The 12584-nt window shown below is 38.3% G+C and overlaps 1 protein-coding gene across 1 annotated transcript; it reads left to right on the forward strand.

Moving 5' to 3' along the window:
- LOC127790246 (polyadenylation and cleavage factor homolog 4) lies at positions 1 to 10723 on the forward strand. Its single transcript, XM_052319592.1, has 7 exons — positions 1 to 749; positions 2430 to 2531; positions 2980 to 3240; positions 5984 to 6109; positions 6187 to 6642; positions 7422 to 9401; positions 10283 to 10723. The coding sequence occupies exons 1-7, from the start codon at positions 363 to 365 to the stop codon at positions 10295 to 10297; spliced, it is 3327 nt and encodes a 1108-aa protein (XP_052175552.1). The 5' UTR covers positions 1 to 362; the 3' UTR covers positions 10298 to 10723.
- The last annotated feature ends 1861 nt before the right edge of the window (positions 10724 to 12584 follow it).

Consider the following 12584-nt stretch of genomic DNA (forward strand, 5'->3'; position numbering starts at 1 on the left):
TATATAAATGGACTGATCAGTGCAAACCCTATCTCGCTCGATGCCGAAGAGCTTCATGGCTTCGTCTTGGATCCATACAGAGAATCCCCCCTGCAAGATCGGAATCTCCAGTCAAAGGCTCAAGTTCTTGTATATTTCTTTTTCTCTGGATGTATATATGTAGATTTGGATTAAGCTTCCTGATTTGTACAACTTTCTCAATTGAAGTTCAAATTGTAAAAGATATGAAATTCGTATTGTGAATCTCTTTTTTTTTCTTTTATAATTTTTGAAGTTCGAGGATTGTTACGTTGGAAGGAGTAACACCGGTCTAGGATTAGGGTTCCCAATTTTGTGATTTTTATTTTTTTGGTGTTGCGTCGATGGAAATGGAGAGTTCTCGTAGACCATATGATAGATCGAGAGAACCGGGACCGAAGAAGCCGAGATTGGCCGAAGAGGCCGCCATCGATAGAAATTCAAACGCGCGGCTTTTCGCACAGAAGCCTGCTCCTTTGGGGTCCGGTTCGATGCCCACAAGATATCGATCCAACGACAGAGATAGGGACTCGGAGAGTAGCGATTCAATGCGAGGGCCTTACCAGCAGCAACATCAACAACACCAAGAGCTTGTCAGTCAGTACAAGACCGCCCTTGCGGAGCTGACTTTCAATTCGAAGCCCATCATTACTAACTTGACGATCATCGCCGGGGAGAACTTGTACGCTGCCAAGGCCATTGCGGGCACAGTCTGCGCTAATATTCTCGAGGTGATTCTGGATTTACACTGTGTAAGCTGTTGTATGTTAAATTCAGTGACATGTTGGTTGAAGTGCAAGGAAAATCAGCTAAGATAAAGGAAAATGTATACTTTTTCTTGTGGGTTTTCTTTTGTAGGTATTAGGTTTGATTTAGCTGAAATAGGAAAACAGGAGGAGTTAATTTGTAAATAGAAGTGGTCTTAATGGATTCTTTGTGGTTTCTTGTGCTATTTGTTGAGTTTATGCTTCTTGAGAACATGGAATGCTTATGAATCCAGCAAGTTGTGGCTTTGTGCTACCCAGGACCAAGTAATTCTTCATCCTTTACCACTTTCTAAGGGCATGGCAAGAATGCTGAACTCAAACTATTTGCTACATAAGCAATGGGATAATTGAGCTTCACAGGTCATTTGTTTTCTAACATGTTCTGGGAGGTTTGACGAACTTCTCACAAAGCCCTCCTCTGGAATATGTGCCATCTTTTCGATCTCTCTGTAAAGCAATTGGTTTTACTTATGTAAGGGTGTATTCTTTTGGATAGCAGTAAGCTCTATCTCATCCGAGGATTAGAGAAAAGCTCCATTTCATCTTAATTTTCCAGTTATAGCTCTTTACCTTTGCTGATCTCTATTTGGTTGGCAATGGATGGCCTGAATATTGCACCTGATGCACCACATGTATTTATCAGTTTTTCTAAATGAGCTACCTTTCCAGAGAGGAGATGATGTTGATCGAGTTATGCAATGTTACTGTTACAAACTAATGTACGCAAGGATATGTTACAATCTTGTGTGTTCAATTGAGCATGAAAGCAGCTTTTCTCTGTTCTGTTTTTTGGTTTGCTTATCCTCCTCATTAATGAGGATAATGCATTTGTATCTTCAAGCTTGTGTGCATGGGTACCAGAATTGAGCAATTAGTTTGTGCTCTAGTTAGTTTCCAAATATATTTGCCTTTATGTGGCTGTTAGAAGTTGAATCAGCACCATCTAAACTGCCCATACTTTAATTTTTTTTTTTTTAGTGGCTGCCTTCTTTTTCTCTCCTCTAGACTGTCCCCTAATGTCATCATAAGGATTCAGTGCTTGCAGAAGTGCTGAAACATGGTTACTAAAGTTAGATGCTGTGAATAATGATGCTGTATTTTTTCCTGCTATGTAATGATGCTTTCAGGTGGTGCATAAGGAGGTAAGAGAGAAAGAGATGAGATTGCATGGGCCTTACCAATATTATGTAATGTAGCTGGTTGTAATAGGGGCCAAGCTCTTTCTATTGATGAAGGCATCTAAATGTTTGTTTCTTTTTGAGAATATACACTAATTAAACATTGTCATAGTAGCACAGCAGTTCTATGTAGACAGAATAAACTGAATGATTTTCATCTGGATGGAGAAAATGGTCTTCTATTTGATGTTGGTAGGAGGATATAGGCAGCCTACCATTGGGTCAATTTTTGAGGATTTGAGTTAGCATTGCAGATCATCTTACTTGTGATATGGCCTACTGAAAGGACCTCAATGCATGATCTTCAAATCATCTTAGTGTTTCAAATCATGGATAGTAGTAATCACTTGTGCTTTTCATTGCGTTTTTGTTGGCACCCTAAGACTTCAGAGAATGGTGGGTTGTGTTATGAGTTGTTTGTAGATTAAGTCATAGCTTGCTATCTAACCCTAAAAAATATTTACAGGTTCCAAGTGAGCAAAAGCTTCCTTCACTTTATCTTTTAGACAGCATTGTGAAGAATATTGGGAGGGATTACATAAAATACTTTGCTGCCAGATTACCTGAGGTAAGAAATTATTGTACATGTAGTTTCTCATCACTGCATTACTCTTCCAGATAAATGACGATTTTGGTTTTTTGTTGTCCACTTTGCCTATATCTGGAGGGACTTTCAGACTCACTAGATAATAATCATCCTATACCTTGCTTTATCTATGGAAATGGAAAATGTCAGAGATAATGATCATAAATTGCCTCCTACAGCTTGCACAATGGCTTTATCTATGTCCATACATCTTGCACAATGGCTTCTGCCTCTGTCTGTCTCTCTTATTTATGTATTAATTGTCTGTCTCTCTTATTTGCGTGTTAATTGACTCATAAATTGTCTCCTATACCACTTATGTCCGTTCATAGTTTCCTCTTTCTTAAGGAATCCTTTTGGGTTCTGCAAGATGTATGGACAGGTTGACTTTTCTACTGATAGCTCCCTTTCCCCCTCTTTTGTGTTTTAGGTATTCTGCAAGGCATATAGACAGGTTGACTCTTCTACACATCCTGGGATGCGGCATCTTTTTGGAACTTGGAAAGGAGTCTTCCCTCCTCAGTCCCTTCAGATGATTGAGAAAGAACTTGGTTTTCCTCCTGCCATCAATGGTTCATCCTCTGGGCCTGCAACATCTAGGCCTGATTCACAGCCTCAACGTCCTGCACACAGCATTCATGTAAATCCAAAGTATTTAGAGGCAAGACAACGTCTTCAACAGTCAAGCAGGGTAAATGCATTTCCTGAATCCTTCTTTATTGTGTTGTTATGCCTTTATATTGGCTGTATCAATGGTCTAAGTTCCAATAAAAAAAGTAGCCTGTAAAGTTACCTTAGAAGTTTATAGGAGTTTGAATTATCCAAGAAATAAGAGATTAAAAAATAATAGATTTAACTAAAAAAAGATTGCAATATCACTATACCAGTAAGAAAAATGTGTGTGTCTACATTGAGAACTTTAGCATGTCTCATGGTAGTTTCCAATCTATTACAGAATTGATGTAATTTAACACATTTTATGGTCTGCATCTGAAGAAATTTTCTGGAATTTCATAATTTCCATTCCGAACAATCATGTTTTACAATGCATGTATGAGAATTAGAAGAACTAATATAATTTAGTTTGTATGGACTGTTTTCTTACGGTTTTGAATAGGGAGACTTGAAGCTTTGCTGAAAATGCCCTAACTTTAGCTAGTGGAATAAATGGGGTCAGTGTGTTATGGACATTTTTTCTTTTGCTGTTTGAGTATTATGGACATTTTTGGTTTGTACAGCTGATGTTCAGTATCTTTAAAACAGAAATTGTCTGGATGCACATCTGAAATTTGTTTACTCTAGATTCAAATATGGTGGGGAAATGTAGGATTCCCAATCTCAGTCATACTCAAGGTATAACTGGATAGTAATGTTTATCTTGTCACTACAGCACCATAATTTCTTAGAATTTATTCAGATGCTTCTTTGTTGATTCTTGATGTCATAATAGTATCTTTAAGTGGGTATCTCTTTCTTAGCATATTATGATCATGTCACAAGGTTAATGGCATATATTGGATGGTAAATTTTCTAGTTTTGAGTAGGCACGCACACAAAGACACATGTGCTGATGTGCATGGTGGAAATTCTTGCATTCCATGTATGCTGCTTGAATGAATATTCTTGTTTATATTGCTAGAGCCATGGGTACTTTCAGATTAGCATATGAGGTTGGAGGGCATAGAACCGTAACCAAATATCTGAAGTTCTGTATCTTGACTCAATGTCAGGAGAATTTTCTTACTGTCCTCCCACTGCATGTGCAGAGCGGGAGGGAGGTGATGTGGAGAGCTCGGGGGGGGGGGGGGTTACAATACAAGACTTACATGTATAGCACCATTTCCTGAATTATTTTAATGATCAACTCTCCTCTTCTACGAAGATTCTGCTCTTGTTTTTCATTTACACCAAAAAATAGTATTCATGGGTCGTGGCGGTAGTCCTAAAGTTTCATCTATATCCCGTCTTTTCGAAACTATAATCCCTAAGCTAATTTTATTGGTAGCCTTTTCATTCCTGCACCCCTTTTTCTTCTTCTTCCTCTTTTTTTGGTGGGGGGGCAGATGAGTGGGAGGGTTTGCTTGGTGATCTTCATCTATTGTCCTTTTTCCTTTAATCTTGTGCTTCTTGTCCATGGGTTACTTATGCTACCTACTTGCTACTTGCCTCCTGCTTTCTTGTTCTGGATGCGCCCTTCTAGTGCATTTTGTTTGGCAGCAACAAATTCACATTTCTCACATCTGAAAAATTATGGTTTACCAGAAGAACTAGTTACGTGTATTATTGTTAATGTGCGAAAATAGCGTCATACTAATGAAATGCGAGTTTCTAAGTCTTTAAATCTTAAAATAAACTATTCCCTCCTTTTTTTTCTATTCTGGTAGTGCGGAGAGCTTCTGCCAATATTCTTACATGAGTAAAAAACACAAGAGAGGAGGCTATTAATCATGGTAAAATTAAGTACTTTTTTCAAGGGTTACAATATTCAGGGTCACCTTCAGTGTGTGATAGGTGATCTGGTAAATCCAGTATTCTAAAACGCGCTAGGCGGTATATAAAAAAATTATTTAAATAAAATTTATATTATTCTCAATACACATACATACATATATATTCATATATATAAATAAATTATATATATAGAGATTATATATATATAAATCTATCTCTATTTATATATATATAAAGTTATAAACACATATATATGATATACCTATATATTAATATAATTATTATATTATATATATATATTGCATATATAAAGGGGATTAGGCCACAAGCCACAAGAGGCGATGGCAACGTCGCAACAGAGAGAGAGCAAAGGTTGAGACTCAGAGAGAGAGCAAATCTTTTGCAAGTGGCGAATGCAACGTCGATGGCGACTGCAACTAGAGGGAGCAAGCGACGACGACGAGTTCATTGTCCACAAGAGGCGGCGGTGTCGTGCAACAAGAGAGGCTGAGACACAAAGAGAAAGTGATGAGAGACGGTCGGCGACGACAGTAACAGAGAGAGCACGCAGCGACGGCGAGACGAGAGAGAGAATGGGTAAAGGGGAAAAAACCCTAAATTTTCTTAGGCGCCGCAACAGAGAGAACAAGCGGCCAAGGCGATTCATGGGGCTAGGCAGCCGCCCTGGCCGATTAGCCGGGCCGGCACCTAAGGAGGCCGAATAGGCCAAAATCGCGGCGGCCAGGGGCCGTCTAGGCCGATTTTTAGAACACTGGGTAAATCCCAGTCTTTCATTGGATAATTGATGGACCGTTGCTTTGTTTAGCATCCAAACAGTATGGGGCACAATTGCTGAAGCACACACCTGCATAATCTGTCACTTTTCTCTACTTAGGATAGATTCCTTTGGTAATTTACAAGTATTTTGAATGTGTTATCTAGAATTTTCTTTATGTTTGTTCACTTGACTTTTCTTCTTGAAGGCAAAAGGAGTGGCTAATGACAGTAGTGGGACAATGGCGAACTCACCTGAGGACGTAGAGAGACCAGAAAAGGAAGCTTTTATTAGTTCTGGGAGGCCATGGGTGGATCCTCCTCTTAAGATGCATGTAAGGCAATTGATTTGTTGGGTTTTATGTTCTTTAGTATCCCATCTGATTGTATCGTAACATTGTGAGCTTTGCAGGATGCTCAACGTCCTCATAGGGATGTACCTAAGGAGTCTGCTCGTGAGAAGAACATTGGTGCGTCATATGGAGACTATGAATTGAGTTCTGATCTTTCACATCCGGGCTTTGGAACAGAAAGAGCTGATGAGCAGGTTAAGGAGCAAGCATTTAACAAGCCTTGGTATGGAGCTGGTTCTAGTGCGGCAGAGACAATATCTGGACAAAGGAACGGTTTTGATGTAAAGCATGGGTTTCCAAGTTATTCAGCCTCTAGAATGACGAATATTGATGTGCATCATCAACAACCAAAAAAGGACATTCCCAGCAGAAGCAATAGTGGGGTGAATCAGAGCTGGAAGAACTCTGATGAAGAGGAGTATATGTGGGATGATATGAACTCCAGATCAAGTGATCATGGTGCAATCAGTAGCTCTAGGAAAGACTATTTGACCCCTGATGGTTCTGAAAGATTGGTAAGTTATCAAGAATGGATATTAAATTCTCAAATGATGAACACACCTGCTGTTTGGAAAATTATCTGGTATGAAACATGAAATGATTCAACTTTCAGAAACATCTTGTTTAGTATTGTTTACTAATTATTAGACAAAGATTAACTCCTTGAATTCTCACCTACAAGTGGTAATGTTGGACCAAGTATGTGAGCATGCATCCTTCCGAAGTTTCAAACTGCTTGTCACTTGAACCATTCAATCCCTTTCTTTCAGAGACACTACTATTGATTTATGGGATTGATGTGCATCTTGCCATAGTTGACATGGTAACTGGGACTCTTGTGGACTGTTCCTCTCCTGTTTTCTTCATGCACTCCTTTATGGTGCCGTATGAGCACCATAGGGATAGTTGTTATTTCTTGTCTCTGAATTTGAATTGCTTGCCTTATTATATATGTGCTTGTACGTCGCTTAGGTGCCATTGTGTAGAATTGTTAAGAATATTGTGTGGTCCTTTTAACTGGAGTAGTTATCTAGGTAATTTGCATGATGCAAAGTGATAAGTGTCTAGGATGTGGTATGGTCCTTTCATTAACAATTTGATCTTGCCCTTATCTCAAGATATTATTGGTCTGGCAATTGCAGTAATGCACACCTGCTTTCATGAATGTTTGTGTGATTGGTTTCTTAAATGAATATATTGATCATTTAGTTTGATTTATTTGGTTAATTTCACTTAGCTTTGGTTGTAGTAGTATGCCATTTATTATTGAATGATTTACGTGTCCCATGTACAGGGCAGTGAGAACCATCTCTGGAAACAACGAAGCATATATGATATTGGGTCAAGAGTTGAAAGAGAAGCGTCAACTGATGAACTTTCCAAGGAACAGAAAGATCAAGCAATTTTTGGGCATCAGATGTCATCATTATGGACTCCAGAAAAGCATTCAACAGATGGGGAGAGCCATTCAGGCTCTGATAGAATTATTTCAGGCCATTCAGAAGGCTTTCCTAGTTCTTTCAGTGGGTTGTCGACAAGTGCAAATTCTCTATCCAGGGTGTCTTTCCAGTCACAAGCAGGGCCATCAAGTATTGGACCCTCAAGTTTTGGGTTGTCAACAAATCCAGTGTCAGGTTCCACTGGATTGATGGGGCAACAACATTCTGTCGGAGCTGCTTTACCCTCATCTTTGCCAGGGCACCATCCCCACCAAGGATTGGAGAGCTTGATTGATCAAGACCATCTGCGAACTCAATTCCTTCCTCGTCCAGAATTACAAAAATCACAATTTTCAGGACCGTCAAACATGAGGCCTCACAATCAATTTTCTCAGGACTCCATGTCTCTGCATCTTGGAAAAATTCGTCCAGCAAACTCACAGAAACAACCCCAGAATTTACGTACTCCTCCTGTGATGCCCTCTGCTGATGTAAAGCTGCGCTCTCCTTTTCTGCAACACCTTCCACCAGACTCCATAATGTCTGAACCTTCTGACAAATCCCATAAATTGCTATTTCCTCAGGCTGTAGTTTCTGGAAATGCATCAGCCCATGAGAATCCTTCATCAGATCCCGCAAATCCTCCTCCTGCAGAAACTTCTGGGCAATCATCAAACACAAGTACTTTGTTGGCTTCCATAGTGGAAAGTGGAATACTCAGTGCCAATTCTGTTAGTGGCAGCCTACCAAAGTTGAGTTTTCAGAATTCTGGGAAAATGTCATCAAAGTCTTTCATGCCGCCTCCTTTACCGAGTGGCCCTCCACCTGCTCAATTTACATCTTCAGGTTCCCGAGTAGCATCAGGATCCCGTAAAAGTCTTCCTTCCCATGACAGTAAATCAGCCTCCACAACTCTCCTTGAAAGAGAGGTAGAGCAACCACCCCTGCCACTTAGTTGTCCTCCTTCCTTGCTCGTGGGTAGTGCGTCGACACAAGCTTCAAATGTGACAGATGCCGTCACCAATCCCGTGTCTAGTCTGATCAGTTCTTTGGTTGCAAAGGGATTAATTTCTGCATCACAGAAAGAGCTACCTACGTCTTTGTCTCAGCCAATGCCTAATCAACCCCATAAACAGAAAGCAAGCATTGTTTCAACTGCTACAGTATCTGTTTCTTCAGTTCCAGTTACCTCGACCACCACAGTTTCATCCAATAGAGATGAGCTTTCCAAACCTGTTGCTGGGGGCTCTGTTGCCATATCTCAATTGACCTCAGAGGCTGTAAAAACTCTTATTGGTATTGAGTTTAAACCTGATGTAATTCGTCAGCAACATCCAGCTGTCATCACTGAACTACTTGATGACCTTCCTCATCAGTGCAGCACTTGTTGCCTTCGACTTAAACTTCAAGATCAACTTCAGAGTCACATGGAATGGCATGCATTGAGAAATCCTGAAGTGACCGATCTACACAAGGCTTCAAGAACATGGTATGCAAACTCAGCTGATTGGGTAGGTGGAAAGGCTGGAATTCCATCAGGAATTGAATCCACTGTGTTGGAAACATCTGGCAAGGGAATGGAGAAGGGCATGGATATGGTTCCTGCAGATGAAAGTCAATGCGCATGCATTTTGTGTGGTGAGCTTTTTGAAGATTTTTACAGTCATGAAAGGGCTGAATGGATGTTCAAAGGAGCTGTCTACATGACTATACCCATGGGAGATGCTATGGTAGGAGCCTCAAAGGATAGTGCTGCCGAGGGACCTATTGTTCATGCAAACTGCCTATCAGAACGTTCAGTTGAGGATTTGGCTTTGGGGAGCAGTGTTAAATTGGTAAGTGTTTTGGTTCTTCAAATTGTGCCTTTTGCAATCTGACACGGATGATTTTTTCTTTCTTTTGTAGATGTTCTTGAGTGTTGTTTGCCCTGTGACATGAGTACCGATCTGATTGGATAACTGACTCCAAGAAATTTGATCTAGCTGGTTTTATCTTGTAGAACATTTGACTTTCTTGGAATTTGTAATTCACTGTCTTCTGGTCAAAGATCCTTATAGATAAATTAGTTCACATCCCCTACACTAGTGGTTTTGAAACAACTAGTTTCCTTGCCCTTACCCCTGCTTACTTCTAATGAAAGTTGGTGAAAATTTTGGTGAGTTTAGTTCACATGCATGAATGCTTCTATTATCCCCTTGAGCGCCCCCCCCCCCCCCCCGGCAAACCAAAAAAAAGAAAAAGAAAAAAAATTCATCACACTTTTTGATAGGTGATTTCTGTGAAAGGGTGCTTGCTAATTCATGGGGTAGAAATGCCTTGCAGATGTTGTGCTTATAAATAAACAGATACACAGTTAACATTGTCACATTAATTTATGGAGAAGTTTTCATGGTATATTCCTGGATCAGAGGCAAAATTATTCTGTATTATTGTCATGGAGTTGCTATGAAGGACATTTAGCCTGTAAATTAGGGTAACCATAGTGTTAATTTGTCATATTTTCCTGCAAATGATGTTCCTTATCGTGAAAATAACCTTGGGTAATTATTATATTTGTTGTTTTCCTCTGTGTATCTTCTTTCCTAACTTTCTTGTGTTCTCTTGCTAGCTCTTCTATGTATCTTCTTTCCTAACTTCCTCTTGTTCTCTTCTAGCTTTCTTTTCATAAACATGCTCTCTTTCAGATGGGTAATTGATTACGTATTTTATTCTTCAGGAAATGGATGCATAATATTTTAAGTTGAAAAGGAGCACTGTCATAATGCCCGCTTATATGGTAAAGAAACAGATAGAGCATATACAGGTTTACCATTCATAGCTTGTATATGCCTCATCATCATCTGGCGTCAAATCATCCGTGGCTATAACGGTGCCTACAGCTGGTTATTAGTTTGTCAAATTTTCATTTTTCTTAGTTTTAACGTTAAATCATACAAAGAAATGCCATATGGTTTACAAACCATTTTCTTTGTCTAATTTGGTTGATCTGTCGTCCATCATTGCTCGTTTTGACTAGCTAAAGCAACATTTTGACTCTGACTCCTGAATCTGTTGCTAGCAGCTTTGCAAAAGTAACCTCTGCAGGTTTCTTAAGCTACACAATCCGCAGAAGGCATGCTTACTAAATCATCAAAATACCCAATATGCTTTTTGTTTCTATACCAGTGGTGAGTTTTGCTTTTGTTGGGAGAAATGGTATCTGCTTTCTTCTTTCTTTGTTGTGCATTCGTGTTTCAATTGCCTTGATTCTTCAGCACGAGCTATTCTGCTACCTACTCCCTGGCATCAATAATGCTTGATTGGCCTTGCTTGTTTTGGTTTTATTAATTTACTTGATGACTTTTTTTTTTTTTCTTTGATGTTCTTTACTGGAATCACCATTCATATGCTGTTCACTTGAAAAAGGATTCCTTGTGCCTTTCCATTCCAGTTGCAAGTTCCTTGCAGAAATAATTTTGATTAAAAACTTTGCCCCTGGTGTGTTATATTATATTTCCCATGAGTGGAACTGAATATGATAAGCAATTATTTTCATTTAAATTTGAGGCCAAGATCCAAGCCCTCAAATCTATTGTAAGAGCTTCTTCCTATGTTATGTTTGCTTTCTAATGAGATTGCAAGCAAGCTGCTGATTGCTTGTAATCTGGTTATTGGTGGTTTATTTATGAAATTTTCTATTTGATGCGTACTTGCTGCATGCACTTAGCCAAGAACTCAACTTCAATGATTTTGAAAGAGAGAAGGGGTCTTGAACGAAGGAGAGGATAACAATGCGGTAGGTTCACCCTTCAGCAGTAATTTTCTTGCTAGGGATTGTGTTTTGACAGGCGCCTGGGGGGCAAGTTCTTTGGTGCAATATTTTCAGTTTCTCGATAGCTTTTCTTGTGCAAATCATTCCAGATTATGCATATTATCTTCTTGTGTTTGGTGGGTAGATTTCATTCATTATACTGTAGTGAGATTTAATGTCATGGGGCCTCTGGTTGTAAACAATACAGTATTGGAGTGTCTCGGTTTGTTTTCCCGGTGACTTGTCTGTTTGGTCTTGTATTATGCCTCTAGATCTGCCTCAACAATGCATAATGTAAACTAGTGGATCACCCATGCGATGCATGGATATTGCAAAAAAAAAAAAAATAGTTAAAGTGAAAGTTGTATAATTTAATAGTTACAATAAATGAAAATCACAATAAAGAAGTAAAAAATAAACAAAATTAACGTGTTACAATCATGTGAATACAACAAAAGAATTATAAATTTTGAAAGATTTTTTTATATACATTCAAGGGTAGGCGAATAATAAAAAGCATATAATTCTATCTCGAAATTATGTAAAAAATAAATCTAAATTAATATATAATACAATAAGCAATGCGTTAAAAAATATAAAAATTACATGATAACAGGAAAAAAGAATAAACGATAACTAACATTTTTATTTTAAAATATGTATTCAAGGGTAGATATTTTTTTTTTTTTAATTTTCACGTGTATTTGTCTCATATGTGCGTATTACATGAATCCTCAAGGTTTAATTTTTTCTAGTTGCATTCCTATCACTCATTTGACAGAATAGTGGTGCTATGTTACACTATAAGATCAAACTGGATAAAAAAATACGGTTAAAATTTACTAAATAAAAGTAAAGAAGAATTGAGAAAGGAGAAGAGAGGAAATGGAAGTGTTGAACGGAAATGAAGAGGAAGAAGAGAGAGAGATTTGTTTTCTTTTATTATTTTTTCTTCTTTCAAATTCTCTTATTTCTCTCAATTTATCAAATCACACGTCACCATTAAATTTTTTTTTTTCCCACACTTTGCCTCACAATCTAAATCTTACTTAACATAATTTTCAAAACACAAATTTAATTTGTATTTAATTTCCCCAAGTTCAACATATAGCACATCTTCGAAGTAGATCAATGGAAAAAAAAGAGAATTAAATAAATGACAATAATCAATTAAGTTGAAAAATAAAATTATGATATTTAAAATTATAAAAAATAAATTTAAATTAAT

This window comes from Diospyros lotus, chromosome 14, assembly GCF_014633365.1.
Source record: "Diospyros lotus cultivar Yz01 chromosome 14, ASM1463336v1, whole genome shotgun sequence".
In the NCBI taxonomy this organism is placed as follows: domain Eukaryota; kingdom Viridiplantae; phylum Streptophyta; class Magnoliopsida; order Ericales; family Ebenaceae; genus Diospyros; species Diospyros lotus.